The 19,837-nt window shown below is 47.7% G+C and overlaps 1 protein-coding gene across 9 annotated transcripts in view; it reads right to left on the reverse strand.

Moving 5' to 3' along the window:
• IGHMBP2 (immunoglobulin mu DNA binding protein 2) overlaps positions 1–19,837 on the reverse strand; it is a 40,721-nt gene that overhangs the window by 10,822 nt on the left and 10,062 nt on the right. For 3 of the 9 annotated variants that reach the window (XM_026082028.1, XM_026082031.1, XM_026082036.1), the window contains exons 5-10: positions 18,361–18,524; positions 17,755–17,955; positions 13,818–13,965; positions 11,642–11,816; positions 10,691–10,811; positions 1,280–1,462 (exon numbers count right to left, since the gene is read on the reverse strand). In XM_026082028.1, the coding sequence (XP_025937813.1) occupies positions 1,280–1,462; positions 10,691–10,811; positions 11,642–11,816; positions 13,818–13,965; positions 17,755–17,955; positions 18,361–18,524 (992 nt within the window). Of the gene's footprint in view, positions 1–1,279; positions 1,463–10,690; positions 10,832–11,073; positions 11,140–11,641; positions 11,817–13,817; positions 13,966–17,754; positions 17,956–18,360; positions 18,525–19,837 lie in introns of all 9 variants that reach the window. The other 6 variants (XM_026082034.1, XM_026082035.1, XM_026082037.1 and 3 more) reach the window with 3 other exon arrangements.

Genomic DNA, 19,837 nt, shown 5'->3' on the forward strand with positions numbered 1-19,837 from the left:
AGTATTTTTAAATTACAAAGTTAAATGGAAAAAAAAAAAGCGAGGCAAGGAACAAGAACAATCAAGGAGAACGTTTTGGATAGCGCCGATTCTGGAATTAGGTCCATACGGCTCAGCTATTGCTGAATGAGGCCCATGCATCTCAGCTGAGCTCCTGCTGGCACAGTTGAACTCGCAGAAAGACATCTTGTCCACTCCTATCTACAGAATCCAATGGGCGCACTCATATATAAATATATACATATGTACACATAGACATATATAAACCAAGATGGAAGTCTGCATTGCTTCACTGATGCAGGCTGGGCTGAAGATCTGACAGTCCTGAAGCCGTGACACAGAGCAAACTGATAAAAGCGGAAGTCCTGCTGGCTGCCACGGGTGTAGATGAGGGTCTGAGCACCCTGCCAGCGCTGTCTCGCGTACAGAGCTCTCCCTTTGTGTCTGGGCATAGGTTCCTACCTCATGGTGTTGTCCACAAATAAGCTTATTTCAAAACAAGCATGATAAGTTGGCCTCTCCAGCTATTTTCATCCAAAACAGGAGCCACTATGAAATGGAAAGAGTCTAGAGGAATATCAGTTTTTCAAACTCCTAAGTACTTGCATTTAAAAAAAAGCATTGCTAAAAATACAGAGGCACCATGCAGACAAGCGCTGCGATATCTTGCACTCCTCCGAGTCCAACAGAGAGAGTTAATGTTTTCCCATCCGCCTCTCAGAACGGTGCTGCCTGCAGTTTTAAAAAGCACCGATTACTGCCAGCGACGGCTTGTGTCGGCAAACACCGGCCCATCCCAGGATGCAGTGGAAATGAAATGCTGGTCGCTTCTTTTAAATTACCAAAGAAAGGGTAAACCGCTGCAGACAAATGGATCTGATGCTGTCAGACCTACCTCAGATGCTCTCTTAGCAATAAGACTCTCCAAGCGAGAAGGGGGTGTCGCTTTCTAACGGCACAAATTTGATGTTGATTTTGGGGCCAAAGATGGGCTACACAGTGGCCCATGTAAGCACGTACTTTGTTTCATCATTTATCACACCAAAGGAGTAAATGGAAGATAACCATGTATGGTTTCTTGTTTCATAAGAAACAGGACAACCCAAATCAGTGATTMCTCAGTGAAATAAAGGATGAAACAGAAATGTTATCGCAGGAGGATCCTGCAGGGCCAGGAGGGATGGAAAACTCCATCGCGGGGATATGGACAAGCTCCACATGCACTCGGGAGAAAAAGACATCGCTGCGCAGATAAACCAGCGAAAAGCGAGGCGCTTACTTGAGCAAATGCTGGGCTACCGCCGGGTGGGCRGTGAGCCGGCCGCTGTACATCTCTGAGGAAGCCCACTGCATGATGGCCTGGTGCATGCGGTACTGCACCGTCAGCATCCTCGTGGCCTTCTCCCCGTACCTCTCTATGAGACGCTCCATCAAGCTGAGTGAAAGGCCCTTGGCAGCAGCCCTGCAGGGAAAAAAAACGGGTCAGAAGCCGAGTCTAGATGTCTGTTCTTACTTCTTAAAACATTCGGTGTCAACGCAGCCAGACCTCGCTAGCATTTTATCAAGACACTTGACGCTAAAGCTTTCTCATTACTCCTTGGCCACTCACCCGAGACTAACACACTAATGCGTTCCAGTGCTTATTGCTTTATTATCCCATTAAGAAAACCAACACTCCATCATTTATGGCAAAGGTCTGCTGCTTATTTCTGTGACACAAATTAATAAAACGCCTAATGAAATAAGCCTTCCAGGAGCCTAATTGCCTTCTCCTTGCCATGCAGAAAGGGTTTGATAGAGGTATCGCATCCTTCCGAGGAGGAAGGACAAGCATCCCTGTGCTTTGATTGTGGATTTTGAGCATTTCAGAGCATAAATTTTTTTCATCCTGTGCATGAAGTGCCTTGTACAAGGCTGCGGCGAGCGGTTCTGGTTGCTCCCAAAGCACTGTGAGCAAGTGTGACAGTGATGAAATGATGCAGGAGAACAGCTAGGGAAAATAATTCCCTCGGAGGCTAAAGGCCACAGCACGCATCCAATTTCTGCCGTTGGGAAGCATTACATTAGTACATGGAAGCACAGCGAGCGTCTTGTTTGCCGCACTGGCCAGGCCTGTCATGTTAACAACAGGGCACTTGGTAAATATAACAAGAGGCTGCAAATTCATTAAAACTGCAGAAGAGAAAATTGAGGGTAGATCTTTCCGAGGAGAGATGTCGCCTCTGATTAGCTGACCTTCTTGCTAAATGGCAGAATGCAGCACCCGTAAAAAAAGGGTCATAAACTGGGAATGATCACAGCAGCGGGACCTCAGAGATAGTGCTGCTTTTTCAAAGGCTTTTCCAACATAATGACCATGAAACAACACACGCAGCCCCAGAAGCTGGGAGAAGGGCTGTTCAGAGTCGCAGTAATATTCTGTATTACTGAATGGAGGTTTCCAGCTGTGCGGTACTTTCGGCTGCTGACTGAGATGGACCACCAGGCCTTTCCAGCTCCCCAGCTCCAGCAAACATGTTTGCTCCAGCCACGGCATGGATGTACTTAAATGGGTATTCCTGCTCCCAGCTGAGGGTACGGGAGAAAAGGAGACTAGGTAGAGTGAGGGGAAGAGCAGAGTTGTGGGGCTGGGATCTGGCTCCACTTATCTGGATTTATATTTCTTCCTTCCAGGCTCACGACCAGCCGGGAAGTCACTGGCAGCCTGATCCTCCCCAGCTCTGCTCGGTCCCATGGGGCTCTCGAAAAGGCAGGCTTGACCTCAAAGGCAAGGAGGGAAGGAAGCAGTTTTAATAAAGAGAGTTCGTCCGCCGCATTAATCCCATCAGGCAAGTCAAACGAGGAGCACGTGGTCCCCAACCAGGAGCTGGGGCATGGCTTGGCTGAGCAATACAAAAATAAAATGCTGCCAAAGGCTCAAAGGGATTCAGCAAGGTAAACAGCCCTTACCAACTGAAAGGTATCTCCCCTTTGATTTTGTCCTTTACTCCCCTCCCTCGGCTCACAAGTTCTTGCAAACCTAGGATCAAATCTAGAACTGATTTTATACAGAACCGGCAGCAGAAACCTGTGTTTTTTTAACACCAAGTGATAAACATGCTGAGGTATTTCTTCTAAGAATATATCATAAAGCATGGGGCAGGCATTAAAACTCACAGCAAGCCTTGGAAAAAATACCTTTCAATACACTAACAGCAGAGTTTCCACTGCAGGGATCTACATGAGCATATATATTGAATTAATAATGAGGATATTAAACTGCTTGCGATATTTCACCTGTTAATAAATTTCCTATTATTTTACAGCGTAATTACTTCCTACAACAGTCGATTTCTATGCCAACAAAATCCCAGAGCCAAAGCTTTTAAGTATCAATTGCTTTAGGGCAATGAAATTGGGAGGGGAGGTTGGACAGACAGACTCACACTCCTAAYGCTCAGGAATTTTCTCCTCTGAAGTAAAGCTAGGAAAGCTAAGACTATCCAAACAAGCCCCCGGCAGCTAGTCTCTGGCTCAGGTACAAGAGGAGACTGCGCTTTGCCTGGATCCACCTTCCTGTGAGCACCAGCACTGCGGAAGGATGAGGCCCTTACACAGCTGCGCTGTATAGGTAAGGTGTCATCACCCAGCCTTTGGAGGAAACTTTGCAAATCAACAGTGATATCTATAGCCAAGTGGAACCAAGTATTTCAAGGGCTCTTGTGCCCACTGTGGCGTGAAACACCCTTTTTGGGCCGGGCGTGACGAGCCAGCCTGCCACGTAGGCGTCGAGAGTCATTACCGGGGGAACAAGTGGGAAATCTCCCATCGAGCGATGGAGCTGTACCTTCAATCTTTTTTTTTAATTATTCGCTGGATAGCTGCTCTCCTCCCTCAGACACAGAAAGTGATGTTGGCTTGACTCGCATTTCCACTGCACATCACCGAACGTGGACAGCCGAGTCAAGAGAAGGGATGTCAGCCCACCTCGAGAGCCCTTAATGTCAAAAACATGCTGAGGCTGTGGTGGACATGCAAAGCATTAGCTATCCTCTGCTTTGCGCTCTGGGCTTTGGTACGCTCGTATAGGTTTAAGAAGTCTCACAAATGGAGGTGAAGCACTAAGTGAGGCTGTGCAGGACGCCCCCTTTCTCTGGATATTGCCTTTATAAAGCCTTGCAAATATGAACACTCATCAACAACCTCATATCAAATAYGAGGGAAGAAGGCAGCTTGCTATTTCTGTCCGTGGAGGCTACCAAAGAAAACTAAGGGCTGGTATTTGCTATAGAGTGATGGAGTGAAAGCAAATTTGTTTGGACCTGACATGCAAAGTATCAAACTCCTAAGCACAGAGGACCAGCACAGGGATTTCAGGCCAAACAGGACCACTAAAGATGCCCAGGCTCATCTAAGAAACAAGTCGAGAGGAAGGGGTCTGATAATCATCTGCAGATATCTGAAGARTGTAAAAACAAATAAATAAACCAAAGCCCTGATGTGGAGACAGATTAATTAGGATGACAGAAAAAGACTGAATGAGGACTAAAATGAAAATGAGGAGAACACATGTTCCTGCCAGACAGCAGAAAGTGTCCTGACATGGAGATGCGCTCTGGGACTGGGCCAAAACCCAGGCGGAGGCTTGAAGCTGCTGTCAGTGAGCTTGGGAGAGGACGGTCAAGAGGGGAACAGCCTCAGGCTGGTGTTCGCCATTGCTGCGACCTCTTTCTGGAGAAATGCATCCAGCATGGACAAGATCTAGGTAAATGTACTGTAAGATGTGCATGGGGCAGCTACTGACCTTATGATGTATGAAAACCAGGAGGACAAATTGTTTCTTGGGAAGACAACCCAATAATGATGGGTTTTGTCAACAGAGTTGAGGGGGAAGAATGGCAGCTTCGGGTGTTACGTTTTCCCACCTTTCTCACCAGGTCTGATGCCACACTGCTGGCCTGCCCTGGCCACACAGGACTCCTCCCCATGGGGAGGGCTCAGCTCAGCCGGTTGCAAGACCTCTGCCCGTGTCTCAGTTGCTTGCTTCTCTTCATCCGGAGCTAAAAGGCAGGTAAGTCAAAGGGAAGGGGAGAAGCATCCTTTGGCCCCCTCACCAAAACTACGTCAGCCTCAAGCGGAAAAAGCGTTGCAAAACGCACCCTACAAACGCTGAGCGCAGGGAGGAAAAAGCCAATAATAAAAAGGTCATAACAGCTCCGGGGCACCCATTAGGTTGGGGACAGCACTGCAGACAGGGCCTGGCTCCCGGAGCTGGACACAAGCCACGGGGAAGCCTGGCTGCGTGACTGCACTTGTAGTATCGCACCTATGAAGCATAACGGCATTCCTGTTTAGTAAAGGCTTCCGACTTAAGCAGGACCAGCTTCACATCTCATAGTAACAGACGATCCTTCTGGCAGCCCAGATTCWTGCCAGCTAACTTTAGACCCTTCACTGAGGCCCCCAAAATAGGAGTCCACCCACTCCGGGTCTGCTGTCATCAATGGAGGAAGAGAGGCAGGTAGGCGGGAGGGTTTGACTTGTTTCCTGGGTGAATCATCCCTTGGAAACGCTCTTGTCTTCCCATTAACCAGGGAGGGAGCCAGCGGGTGATTCGGCTCCTTAATTAGTCCTCTGGAAATACCTAACACCACGTAGACAGGAGCAATCTGCCTTTGCGTCTCATCTCACAGACTGCAGAGACCACAATTGCGCAAAGCRCTCTCCAGCATCTGTTTTAGTTGCATCGTGAAGGGGGCCTCTGCTGCAAAGAGTAGAAGTGTGATATGTGCCATGTTCGATAAAGCAAATGCTTTTACTTGTGCGGCAATTAAACAACACCAGAGTTCAGATTGTAAAGAAAAGAGCTAATTACGTTTAACGGAGTTTAAAGGAAAAATAATTAGATTTTTCGTAATAAATTGTTCTAATTGATCAATATTTGCAATTAATTAGGAGGGCTATCAAGTCATATTCTGTCAGCTACTCCAGCTGGAGCTCACTGACATTTTTTCCACTCCCAAGCTAATGCTTGCTGGAGGCTTTCACTAGATAACAAGAGCGCTTTAAAAGAAAAACTACTTTCCGTCAGCATTACACAATTTTACCTTCAACCAGGACAACACGCCTCATCTCAGCTTTCTTTCTGCAGGACAAGGTACTCTGCATTACTCTGCTTTGGCTCTACAGAGACTGCAAAGTTGTGAGGAACGCACTGGCATGGTGGAGGTGTAGGAGATGTTCGGTCTTTCTTATCTCATTATGAGATCTTATCTAATAAGACGAAATCTTGCTATTAAGAAAAYCTTGGCCTCATCATTGAAGTTAATGGCATCTCAGCTGCTGAGGGAGACATCCRTCATGGAGATGAAGAGGTGGCCTTCATCGCACGGAGGTTTTGCTGATGACAGCCAAAGGTGAGTGCACGCAATGCCCCCTCCTGAGTGTCGGCCAGGCAGGGAGGGAGCACTGCAGCAGTAGCTGACAGTGAAAAGAGCAGTTTCTGAGGGAAGGAAGAGATGTCCACAGCTGCGAAGCTCCAGGAGCAGCCAAGGGTCCAAGCCCAAGGACTCCTGTGACTCTCCGGGGAAGTGTCCATCAACAGAGAGGCCTAAGAAAGAGGATGGCTGAGGGCTCGAGCGGGCAGCTGATTCTCACCACCACCACCTACAACAGCTTGAGCAATGGGCAAAGCTTTAAAATAACCATTTTTAATTAACTTCACTTAATAAAACGCCAACCTATAGAAGTAAGTGAAAGGACAGGAAAGATGGGCTCATAGACAAAYGCCAGGCTGGGGCTCAAGAGACCTTGCTCAGACCTTGATGCCATCACAGATTTCCTGTAAGACACGAGATGAAACGGAAACAATAATCCTTCTTTCCTGCTTCGCACTGTTTATTCAGACCGGAACAGGGACTGTTTCATTTTATACCATGCCTAACAGAGTGGGGTCCTAGCTGGAGTTTTCCAGTGCTAAACTAACATACTTCAAATAATAATAGTAATAAATACAGGAAGCTGCACAGCTAGCAGAACTCAAAGTCTAGCTTCCTTTGGCTCCCTCCTGTGTGGCTTCTCTTGTGTCTGCTACTCCGGCTGAATTCACATGACGACCTTCCCCCGGGTGAAGGAATCAACTCAGGTCTCTGCTTTGTGATCTGCTTTTATGGAGTTGAAGATCTCCAAGATTTCCACACCTTGACAGATTTGCTTCGGGTTAGCTAATGAGTTTCAAGAGTTACTGAGGGAACTGAGAGGAGACAGTCTGGTATATGCAGCAGCATCRAGCAGCTTTACTTTTTAGACTAAAAGCAGAGGCTTGCCTAGAAAGTGCCAGCATTTGAGGACACAACCCATAAATCCTTCCTATAAGCTGAAGTCAGCTTGGCTTTTTGCACYTTACGCTCCAAGATGCAACTGTCTGAAAGACAGAGCTGGTGGCTGGTGTTGTGTCTGACCTGCACTTGGGTCGCAGACCTGTCGATGCCTTGAGCAATAATTTTGTTGAATACAGCAAGTCTCTCGGACCATAATTTAATGGTAGACCAGGTCRAGACATAAATCTGTTAACACGATTGATTCAGATTCTCTCTGTTCTGTTTTATTTTAAACATATGTAACTTAAAAAGGGGCACAGAGTGACACAGCGTCTAAACATCACCAGAGCTTCTGGTCCGAAACGGATTACTCCACAAGAGATGGGAGCTGACCTAACAACTGACTTGCCTGTACAGTTGTTAACTGTGCCAAGGYTGAAAGCCAGAAGATCTGACTTCTACCCACACTCTCTCTCAATCTTACAAAGACCAGTTCTTCGTGAAACCAGGATTTTAAAAATATGGAAGGAAAACAAACTGAAAATACACAACAAGACTATTGCGCTCTTTAAAGAACAATGGCAACAGCAAAGATAAACAGCTTGGTGAAAGCCATACCCAGAGGAACTAAGGAGCAAAACTTTTTTTTTTTGATGGAGACAGAGGACATCATGATCACATTTAAGGGCAGGAGAGAGGCAAACTAGTGACAGCTTTTCACTGCGTAAGCATGAACTCAAAACTGAAGGAGAGAACAGTGCAACTCCTCAAACAGGACTAGGAGGAGATCCAGGAGATCTGCAGGCAGATGGATCCTACCAGTGAAGACCTCTGCTACCATCTCCAAGATGCAGCACCAGTACAGGCTTCTGGCATCAGCCATCATGAGAAAGCAGCAGACTGAGCTGAAGGACTGTCACAGTAACACAGCACAGGTGCCTTTGGGATGGGAAACCTTCTGCCACGCCAGAGTGAAGTGTTTGCTAGGAGATTCACCTCTGGACAGATGCTGTAAATGTCTTCAGAGCTCTTCACCTGAGGGAAATCTACTTTATTTCACTGAGGGGCCAAAACTGATGTCAGCTGAGCGTCAGGCCCATTCATCCATGATCATACAGTTGGAATTTCTACTGCGTTCTGCCCTTAGCCTGATAGTCTTGGGGAAACAAATCTCTAGCCTCTGTTTGAGGGGCTGGACAGCCCCATGTGCCTCACTAGCATGTAGTTATCCCAACTGCTGCTGCCTTGGGACCACGGCAAAAACTTGGTGAGCGTTTTCATCCATCTACTGCTTCTGATCTTATAAGTCAGTGTTGCTGCAGCTGGAGCTCTGGGCCCGAGATATGACCACATGCACAGCCAGAAGCCTAAGGAGAGGAAGGGCATCCATCCCTCTCTTCTCTGTTTATTCATAATTTGGAACAAATTACTGGCACAAGCACAGAGCGGGGTGGAAAATCTCAAACCAGTGCCACCGCTCAGAAGCACAGTCGAGATGAATCCTGCTGGCTGAGGAGACTGCTAAGACCAGGACATCATGCAGCTGCGTTGCAGTTTCTCAACGCTGGAATGAGAACCCAGAAATTCGAAGGACCAAATTGCAAACTTCTTGTTGGTAACTGGATGCATACTCCAAACAGTACCTTGCACATCAGGCAAGAAGCTCCTCTCCACTGGGAGTAGTTTTGTTATTGGATGCCAAATTATTAAACCTAATTCCCTTCTGCTGTGAGCAGGCACGGATTTACCAGGAGCTAARCTGGCTCTGGCTCCCAACTAGCCCCCAGCTGCCTCTCCTCCCACCAGGGTAGTAACAATGTGGTCTGTTCAGCACAGATTTCAGCCCCTATGAAGAAGAAGAATGAAGAAGAAAAACATCCCAGCCTTGGCCAGCCATYTGGCTTCTGTGTGTAGGCAAGATACTTATTCCCAACTTATGGATGGAAAAACCTAGGCACGGAGACACAGCCTGCAAACTTGCAGTAAATAAACAGCAAGAGACAGGAAGGGTAGGGGGTACCAGAAAGGCTCTTCTGCCGTTCACCAACCTAGACAGCTCTTCTAGACAGTGGAGGAGCGTGCATATTGCCTGCCGACATCTGCAAAACGACAAGCAGCTGTGCGTCAGGCAACAGCAATATCGGACTTCTCTTTAACATGATACGGTGCCTTAACGTTATTTGCACCATCTCTTAGCCACTTGCTGGGAGCCGCTGCCTCCCTCAGATGTTTCATTTACCGTGTGCAAAATTCAAGTGAGATTATAGATATGTATCTTGCTAATGATTTTTTGGAAGCAGGAGAGAGGGCTTATGAAGTCAGCCCTCTTTCTCTGCTCATGCTGACTGACAGTTCAGTAATTCCAGACATAAAGCTCGATAAACAAACATGCACACGTCTGTATTTTAAACCACTGAGAGACTCCTCGGCTGGTGTATCCCCCTTGAAGCGCAGGCAATTTGCACACAGATCTTTGCCACAAGCTAATTGTTCTTAATGCATGCGTTRTACGTATTGCAAAATATTATAATCACGGTGGTGTGTGCGATAACAAGCACTGCAGCAATTCAGTGGACCAGCTCCCACATTAATATGATAAATAAATGTGGAACCACAGAGGAAGAATTTAATAAAGGGAAGAGAAGACTTGGATTAAACAGAGCACGAGGCTGTATTCACTCCACAGAGCCTGCCCTCAGCAAAGGGGAGGTAAACCAGGCCAAACCCCTAGGCAGGCGGAAGAAAAACATCATTAGAAAATGGATGATTTTTTTTTTAAATCAAAGGTTTTAAAATCTGCATATAAACACTGGCCAATGCAACCAGAATTTCTCTGTTTTGTTCACTCTCTGCTTATCATTTTACTAACTTGAACGGATGTGGATCTGTTTTATTTTTATTTTTAAGCAACTTTTCCAACTGCTTTAAAAATTTCAGGGCATAACAGTGAGAAAACCAAGAATTTGGTTCACAGCGCACAAACACAGAGCTGAGAAGCAGAGTCAAAAAACTGTATCTCTGCTAACGACCTGTCTCTCAGGAAAGAGATCTATTAAAATAAACACATTTTGAATAACCCAGTCGTAGTTCATAGCATAAGCACTCCTCACTCAGGGGAAAAACCTAACAAAAGCAAACGCTGCCAGCTCAACGCGTGGAGTTGTTCAGAGCCGGGGCACGTTTCAGATGACTGAGGGAAGGATGCTGATAAGCACGCTGAAGGCCACAAGCGATCCCCAGCAGCGCAAGCCAGGAGAGCATCCTTCCATCTCACGGTGTTTATCTCGCCAGCCCCTACGCCTTGGGCAAAGCCCTTTGCAGCGAGTGGAAAGGTCCCCACGTCATTACAAAGGCTTTTGAGCAGGGCTGTTTCCACGCTGCCACAGAGCTACCTTTGATGTCTCCAGTGTGACAGCTCTTCCTTCCGGAAGCCTGATTTGGCATGACGGTCTGCCCGCTCTTCCTGCCTCGTTGCGCTCGCTCTTCTTGTCTGCCTTGGGCTTTCGATCCTCTCTGTTGTGGGCATGCAAATCCTAATACGTGTGGCACAAGGACAAATGGCAATCCCCAAAAAGGTTGGGCACCCAGCTGCTCGATTGTGCCCCTGATGCACCTTAGAGGACCCATGCAAAACAGGCACGGCCCTGTTTCAAAAGYAGACAGCTCCCTGTCACGTTGCAAGCAAGTAATCCCACCGCAAACAAGGCCAGGATGTGGTAGAGCATCACCTGCAGTTCTTGGGGTTTGCTTCAGTGACTCCACCAAGGTAACTCACCTGAGCTTGCTCCTACAAAACTCAAAGCAACGTGCAGCCTCCTGCAGGCCACGTCTCTGCTCCCGCCTGGTCGAGAGTGTCACGTCAGCCTTGTGGCGGAGTCAGCAAGACGCGCGTGCCTTGGGCAATTCGCGGAGTTCGCTCGGCAGCTCCAGCACGGGGCTGAAGGCTGCCAGCCAGGTTGCTCGTCCTGGCTGCAAACTCAAAGCTCTCACGAGCCCTTGAGCAGTTGCCCAGCGGGCACCCACCAGCCCAAGAGGCCACTTCCCAGCTCYGCGCCAACCACACGCGCTTTCCCACTATGGGATTTGGCCAGCAGCAGGTAACACGACCGACYGTCACGTCACCATGTGATAAGGAAAGCCTGCTCAGACGGAGCCGCATTAAACTTTAAGCAGCCACTATCAGAAAAACAGCTCTGGTGTAATTCTGGCTGCGTGATTAAACCCAACCCATGGAGGATACAGCCGAATAACCCACGTTAATAAAATGTCGTGAAACCTGAGGAGTTTATAAGCCTTTGGCTTCATAAATAATGGGAGAAGCAGGACCGCGAACCGCTCCTTACTTGTGCGAGACGATGGTGGGGGGAAGCTGCTTGTGGTCCCCAGCCAGGATGCACTTGGGCGCTTTCAGCAGAGGTATCCAGCAGCTGGCTTCGAGGGCCTGAGCGCACTCATCTATCACCACCAGATCAAAGTGATTTTCGGGAAGCAGCTTCAGTGGGCCATCGGAGGAAGCACCTAATTCAAAGAGAAGGTACCCAGCTTAGCACCGAAGAGCAAGCGACCCATTTTTGACACAAATCACGCACACTTTAGTTGTGATTGAGGGAGGGCGGTAGAACAAGGTTTCTCGGCAGGGATTTGCCAGTTCGGTTCTCTAGTCCATGCCAAATATATATACATTTATATGTATATGCCAGAATTGTTTTTGCCAATTTCTGTTTGTCCTTTTTCGCCCCGGCATCTGGGCCCAAAGGCTTCCAAGTATCTTTGAAAACAACAGTGAAACACATGATAAACAGAACAATATGCTTGACTAATTCGCAGAGCAGGAGCAGAGCAAAATGAACGCCCACTTCCCTTCTGCCCTCAAATGCAAACAAAACTTCCCAGCAACCAAAACCGAGGGGACGACAGGCCTGAGAGTCGCCTTGCCCGAGGTACTGAGAGACCCCAAGGGAGAAAGATCAATCTCTGACAGCAGAGACCCTGATTCCCCAGCCCTGTTGTCCCCGTCTGCACTGCCGTGTCCTTCCTTGGGAGAGCGCGAGAAGGGAAAGCACAGCAGACTGTAATCGGACAGTAAGGGCACGGGCTATTTTTTTACATCGGACGCATCCGTTTGCAATGTTGGTCTCCCAAGCCCTCACAAAGGTCCTGCTATAATCCAGCCACAAAAAGATATCGATCCCTGTATTGATCAGAACTGTACATTTCAGAGGCATCAAAAATATTGCTGTAATTAGTAAGAAAAAGGAGGCCAGAAGTGATTAAGAAGCCAGCGTGCCAGACCAGGAGACTGCTGCTTACGGCTTTTCAAAAGCTCCTCTGCTTTTGCAGCGTGGCTCTGAAAGCAGCTCTGATTAGGGATGATTTTGCTTTGCTGCTGTAAACCCGGCTGCCTGTACAGCTTTGCACCAGGTCAGATGTYACAATTTGTCAGCTGAGACACTTTCTCCTTTAAATTTTTTTTCCCAGCCTGATATGAATCTTCTCTGGTAACAAGGGGCACAGAGTTTGAGCTTGGCTTTTGCAATTTTGCCATGTTGCAGGTGGAAGGAAAAGGCTTTAATAAAAAGGGTYTCTCTATCTAAAAGAAGACTGTAGCAAGGTGGCGTACAGCTGTGCGGAAGCGTTTGTTCCCTTCTAGCCCTACGGACTTGAGTTTATCGAACTCCCAGTAACTAAAGGTCACTCGTATCCCTGTGTGTTGCCATGATTAAATTCTCTCTCTGCTGAACCTAGCAACAGAGCGGTTTGGCTTGCATAAATAAGTCCCATCGAACGAGGTAGCTTCAGACAAATACCAAGATTGCTATAACTGCGGAAAACACAAAATCCAAACCCTTTATTTWTCTGTTTGCTCGCTACCTTTTGCTGAAGCAGAATTGCACAGACTTCCAAACTGGCTGGCAAGCCCCAGAGCCCCAGGAGAGAATTTTGTCTGACCAACGCAAAATATGAGTGTTATAAAAAAAAGAAAATCAATCCCCTCCCTGTTTTTCAGGCAAAGTTACAGAAGCAAGAGACTAATTCCCAGCAAATAACACAGCGGAAGGATTTCTCTTTCATTTAGCTTTCATGTTAGTGACTTGTGAATGCCCCATGATGCTCTTTTTCCATAACCTAAAATTATTCACATTTTCCTTCAGCAAATAATCCCTGAGCAACCAAATCTGAAGATTATAACCGGGCTCTGGTGTATTGTGCATCTGATCTAGAAAAGCACTTTAGCACGTATTAAACGTTAAACGTTTGTGTTTTCCCTTTGATTGCACTGGCATTACTTTCCTCCCTGTAGATGCAGACATGCCTACATGCGCCGCCTGACCAATACCCGGACCAGCTCCCTAAATCCCATGTGGTTTATTCCACTTGGGTGACTTATAAAACCAACCAAACACATGCATCCTGGCRAGCGATGTAAAGCCCTGAGATGCAGTGAGATGCATGTAAGAGGTAAAAGAGCCTCTGCTGCTCTAACATATATCACACCGCATGAAAAAGAGGATCCCTCACCTGTATTCGTAGCAAGGACAACGCTGGCATGGGTGAGGGCTGCGGTCATGGCAGTTTCTTCTCGTTCCTTCAGCTCCTTTCTCAGTGCCTTTATCTCACTTAGAAAATGGCTTCTTTCTCCCTTGTCTTGAGCCTTTTTGKTTTTTGCCTGTAAAACAGAAGAATCAAGATAGAACAGACAGTTTCTAGGCCTAGGAATACGTTCAGCAGCTTCTTAGATAACCAAAGCTGCCAGATCCAGCACGGTTTCTCTATGTCCAGCATTATCCATTGGCTTATCCTAATCAGCCTCAGAAAATCTTGGGTTTTCTTCCCTCCCCTGACCAGAAAGCCCCTTCCACCACCGGTGTTGCTTGGAGCATAAAGAATATTTCTGTCTRTGCAAAAGATGGATGATGCCGATACGCTCACAGGCTCCGAGTGTGGAGCAGCAAAACGAGAGTACCACCACACGTTGGCCCATCGGGAGCTCTCGCAGGAGTAACATCGCCACTCAGGAGCCAGGCAGCTATTTCTCAAACTCAGTCCACRCTTGAAGTGTATCTGTAACATCAAACCATCACTGCCAGTTGCTAGCACTTCGCCAGCTACAGGCTGGCAGCTACGAGGTGCCGGCCAAGTCACCTCGAGAAAACGCTGAGCGCTCTCAAATGGCAAAAGCGCTGGAGCGCTGGAACCAGATTATTTCCTTGGAGGTAAAGCTGATGACGTGAGAAACCTGAAAAGGCTGTGGACAAGGGCTTCCAGGAGCAGCTGGACTGATGAAGTGTGATGGTTCCTATAATGAGCTTCTGCATGGATGGACTCTCTGGTGTCTAATAACAGGGATCAGCTCGGGCTGCAGCCTTTCCCCTTGGAAAAACACTGATTTGTGCCTCTCTCCTCTACCTAGCCACCTGTTTTGATTAAGTTTGTAGGAATTTAATGACTCTGAGGCATCTACATGTCTGTTAAGTGTAGTCAAAATTGGCAGATGGGTTCAGAGGTTACAAGGGAGGGATCGCAGACAGAGAGGCAGGTAATGTGATCCCACATGCATCTTTTCCTTTTGAATAGAGACTAAATGTGCCTGTGGCTAAACCTTGACAGTATGAAAAGCTTGATCTAAAGGGGAAGAGTGGACATCAACCCTGATTTTCATTACAGGCACAATACTGCTAGCTGACCTAAAGGCACAGAGCAGCCTAACGTCAACAACTTCTCCSCTAAAAATGCAGGAAGACCAGAAATCAAGATTGGTGTCAGTTGGGCCAAGTTTAATATTTGTTCTGCAAAAAGATCCAGTTAGACGATTAACAACAGCAACTGTTCTCTGACGTTTGCTGGTAGCATTAAGACCCAAACATCCGGCTGAATCTCAGCTCTGAAAGCAGCTGAGGAACCCAGTAAAAGGGATCCCAGGCTGGAGGTAAAAATGGCATGGCAGGATGGGCCCCAAGGAAGGTGCTCAGCCCAGTGAGCTCAAATCCCAGCTGCTGCTTGTCAGCACAAGGTGCCAGCAGGCTCTAATTGCCCTGCCCTGCCTCGTTTGGGCCCCCACCCAGGCACCCTTTGCCTATAGGTCCAGGAGCAGCATTTAAGGTCAGATCTTGCTCCTCACCTGAGCTATAGGGGTTGTGTGCTGAGTCTGACCTGGTTGATYTGCCTTCCTGGCTTTATGGCAGCCCTGCCTTATTGCTCTGGACTTGCCTGGTGATCTGGACTGCTGGCTGACCCTGGTTACTGTCACTGGACCTGCTCTGCCCTTGCACAGGTACTGTGGGACTGCGCCCTTGGCAGTRAGGGTATTGCCCTGCTGTCACCCTGGCTTGCTGCTCTTATGTTCTTGCCTGTAAAATATGAGCAGGTGAATGTCCCCATCCAAGGTCATCCCTCAAATGGGTGGACTAGCACAGTGTGAACAGTATCTATGAGCTGATGTCATGGAAAGCTCACAGCCTAAATAAGTGAGGGAAGGAGACAAAAAGGGTTGAAAAACCATGCAATGAGAGCACAGGCTTTCATACATGTTGCTACTTCTCCTGGGGTTGGGGCTGGTGGTGGAGGAAAGGAGAGAAGAAAGGAATGGTTTGAGTAAAGGGGCAGGTAGGGGATGCACTGGAGAGGAGAAACTGAGGCAGGAGAGGACACAAGTCTGGCACTGCCTGTCCCCACAGCATCTCCTCTGCTTTCCTAGTTGTACTTTGCCTCCCCAGGCTGAGCCTGGAACAGCAGACAACAGCCAGAGAGCTCCCTCAGCATCATGGAGAGGCCCTGCAAAGCTGCTGGGCCTGGCTGCCCCTTCCCTTTCCCCTTCCTGATGGGACAACCTGGGAGGCCAAAACCAGAGAAAGCTCCTGCAGCCCCACAGGGGTAAGAGATGGGTCAGGAYCTCAGAGCTGAGCTCTCCAAAGTCCAGAGAGAAGAAGAGGTGGTAGTGAGTCAGGAGCACCTTCTGTGGAAGACCTGATCCAGGGGCAGCTCAAAGCATCACTGTGCAAGCTGAATTGCAGGAGTTATGATAGCTTGTGGGCCTTTTCATTTGGTATTTGAGTGGAACAAACCTTGGTGGCCAGTCCCAGTTTCCCATCACCATGTGCTCCATCCTGCTCAGGAGGAAGCAGGTGGAAGCCTTAGTACTGAAGGCTCTGCTTTCTCCTTCGTTTCCTTTCTATTATGGAGAATGGGCACAGCAGCAGCAGGGAAAAAATCTCCTCCCACCTTTCAAAGTGTCTCCCAAGGAGAAGGGGGGAAAAAAAATCAATAGCTAGTGAGAGCTGCAAAATGAATTAAGAAATAACAGAAACTCAGCTTTCAGCTGTGAATATAATCAGRTTTCCAGCCCAGCAGAGAGGTACATGTCCTTCATAAATCTGCCTCTCAGCTGTGAGTACAACCCTACCAGCCCTCAGATGCCTTCTCCTTCTCTTATATCGATGTGCAGAAATCTGCACGAACTTGTCTGTCAAGCGACTTCCCCAACTGCTCAAACTGCAAATATGCTTGATGACAGCAGCAGAAACAGCACATGATGTATAGCCACCTCTGCGGAAACTTAAGTAAGCTGCTGCCATAGCAGTGGCTGCAGATGAGTGTTTATGGAGTCGGAAGCCATGTTCAGTCGGCATCATCTAAAAAGTAAAAGTGCACTGCCTTTCTGAAGGGCAGATATATACTTGGGCAAATATGACGCAGCATGTGTGCAGGTGTATGAAGATGCTCTCCTGCACCTCTGGTGAGATGCAGGATCTCTCAAGCTGGATACATCTGCAGAGCTGCTTCTGAACAATGCTGCCTCCAGAAGGGGAAGCGGGGGGAAAAAATCCAATTGGCATCAAAGCTATTATCTCAAGTAAAAGAGCTACTTCTTAAATTAAGTTTAAGGCAATTAGGTGGTGAAAGAAGAAATTAAGGATGTGGTTTTTATAGTGTACTCTGCTTTCTACTTGAGGTGGCTGAGAGTGGGAGGGAGTGTCAGGACAGCCAGACACCTAATTAGGAAGTGAATCAATGATGTGACCGCTTCTCCTCTCCTCCGGTGAAGAGGATGGCGTGAACAATGCCAGACGGACAATGTGGAGAGCAGGGCACTGCAGCATCTCCCCACAAAGAAGCAGTAATGATGGGGTTTTGCCATTTCAATGTGGAATGTGACTAGGAGCATTTATTTTTTTGCCCTCTGCTCCCTCTACAGCAGATGGAGGTGAGCGCTGCCAGCAGGGGATGAGGAAGCTCAGGCACCTCTCCCAGCAGAGGTGCAGCCTCTGAAATACCTTTCCTTTTGGGGCAATCCAGACCACCTGGTGATAGCTGGTACCTTTTTAGGGCACCTAAGAAATGCCAGAACTAATTCTCATTTATAGACAAGGCAGCCTGCCTGGCTAGCAGATTGAGTACCACTAATCTGGAGGGTTGGCATGCAGGTAACCCCTGCCAGGGACGGTACAGGGACACGTACAAAGGCCTGGTCGATCTCCTTCCTGATATCCGCCACTATCTGAGCGCTGTCGCCAYGGGCCAGGACTGCGTCCAAGGCGTACTGTTGGATGGGCTCCAGGAGGCGAGCCGGGTGCCCGAGGCGCAGGATGCGGGCTTTGTAGCCGGCCAGCCTTTCCACCAGATTATCCACCGCGACGTTGGAAGGGGCACAACACAGGACCTGGGAGGGGAGAAACCAAGGGCTTGTTACTGCCAAGTTCAGGGAAGCACGGGAGCGCCAGTGTCCAAGTAGCAGCATGCTTGGCAGGGCAGAGAGGAGGAGATCGGCATATACGATTACTAGGAGTGAGCCACAGACATCTCCACAGCCTCCAGACACCAAAGGCAATGCTCGCTTTGCTTTGCAGCATTAGTGCAGGGTCTTCAGTAGTGAGTGGAGCTGAATTTCAAAGCTTTTATTTGCACCTGATTTCAGCTGGCAGGGAAAACTCCCCAGCTCTTGCAAGCCAGGCCAGAAGCTGCAGTGCAACATAGCTGGTACTGGATCCGCTACAGCAAAGCCCAATGAGTTTGCAAAATAAACCAATGGGGCTGCCGTCGCTTCAGTCCTGCCACTGATACTCACTTTCAGGCCTTGCTGTACAGCTTGCAAGATGATCTCTACTATCGTTGTGGTCTTCCCTGTGCCGGGTGGTCCATGGATGATGGCGAGCTCTCTCTGTGCCAGGGAGAAGGAGATGGCCTCCTTCTGCGATGCATCTAGCGAGTCATTGTAGAGCTTCAAAGGCTCTGGGGAAACAGCAGGAGATTGGTTTAAGCCTCCACCCTAACTTGGGTGCTTGCTGAGAAGCACAAATCTAGAAATATGAATGAGATGTTCTCAGTAGCTGGCCCAAAGCAATTTGAGAATAACACTTTCGGGGAGCAAGGCACACCGCGTACTACCTAGGTGACAAAAAGAGCACAGACTGGCGAAAGTAAGGCTCGCTCTGCTTTCAGAACAAATGACCCATGCAGGTTACCCATCCTACATCCCTCCTTTCCCCTATCTTTCCTACCCTGCCTATGCTTCAGAAGGAGCAAGCGTTCAGTTTTGATCACAGCTAGTCTGTTTTGACACTCTGCAGCATTTAAGGAGGCATTTACTCATCCTAATACCAAACATTTAGGATTTCCTGGAGAGGGGAGATCCTGTGGGGTTATTTTAAAGTCAAGTCAGAATACTTAATAGTAAACAGTCAATGAAAATAGAGGGAAAAACAGTTGATCTTTCAAATGAATCATTCTTCTTCTGGGTAACAAACCTAACACAGTGCTAGGGAAAAAGCAGCAGAAAAATTACAGTGTCTGTGAGCTGAAAAGAGCAGTCTTGTATCACTCAGCAGTAACTGAAAAGGAAGGGGGGGGGGAGAGAGACACAAACAACCAGTGTAAATGATGAAAACTAAAATTAGTTTGGGTTTTAACGATCAGAAAGGAAAAAGGGAAAAGAGTATGCAAATTTCATTACAAGATGGTAGGTCTCATTGCAAAAGATAGGATTCTCACAAACCATTTTTTTTAACTTGCTGATTTATCTAATTTGAACCCATATTTATTCTCATCCCACATAATGCTGCTGCTAATCTCCTTGTTCATTATGGCAAGTTAATTACAGCAGAGATGATGACTCATTAAACTGAGTTTTACTGAAAATAATGTTCCCACGAAAGCTTATATAAGAAAAATCTCTGGGCATCATTTGACGTATGCCTACCTTTGCATTAAGGGCTTGATCCCAAGCAGAGAAGCTTCCTCAGGTTTTAGATAGGCTAATTGATGTGCAACTCCCATGTAACCTCTGGTGCACTGACTTTTGAAGCAATGCAACCAAATGAGATGTCCAGGGGGAAAAAATAAGATAAGAGTTAAAAGGATGTTTGGTGGGGAAGGAAGAAATGGGAAGAAAAGGGTATCTTTTCCTGTTAGCCTGCTTCTTGCTTTATTTATGTATAATTTGAGGTTAGATGGTGTGTCAGTGACTGAGAAGAGCAAGCACCTATGGGCCAGGGAAAAAGAAAAGCTTAAAAACTGAAAGGCATTTCCCACAACGAGGAGCAGCT

This window comes from Apteryx rowi, unplaced genomic scaffold (assembly GCF_003343035.1).
Source record: "Apteryx rowi isolate R43461 unplaced genomic scaffold, aptRow1 scaffold_566, whole genome shotgun sequence".
Lineage (NCBI taxonomy): Eukaryota > Metazoa > Chordata > Aves > Apterygiformes > Apterygidae > Apteryx > Apteryx rowi.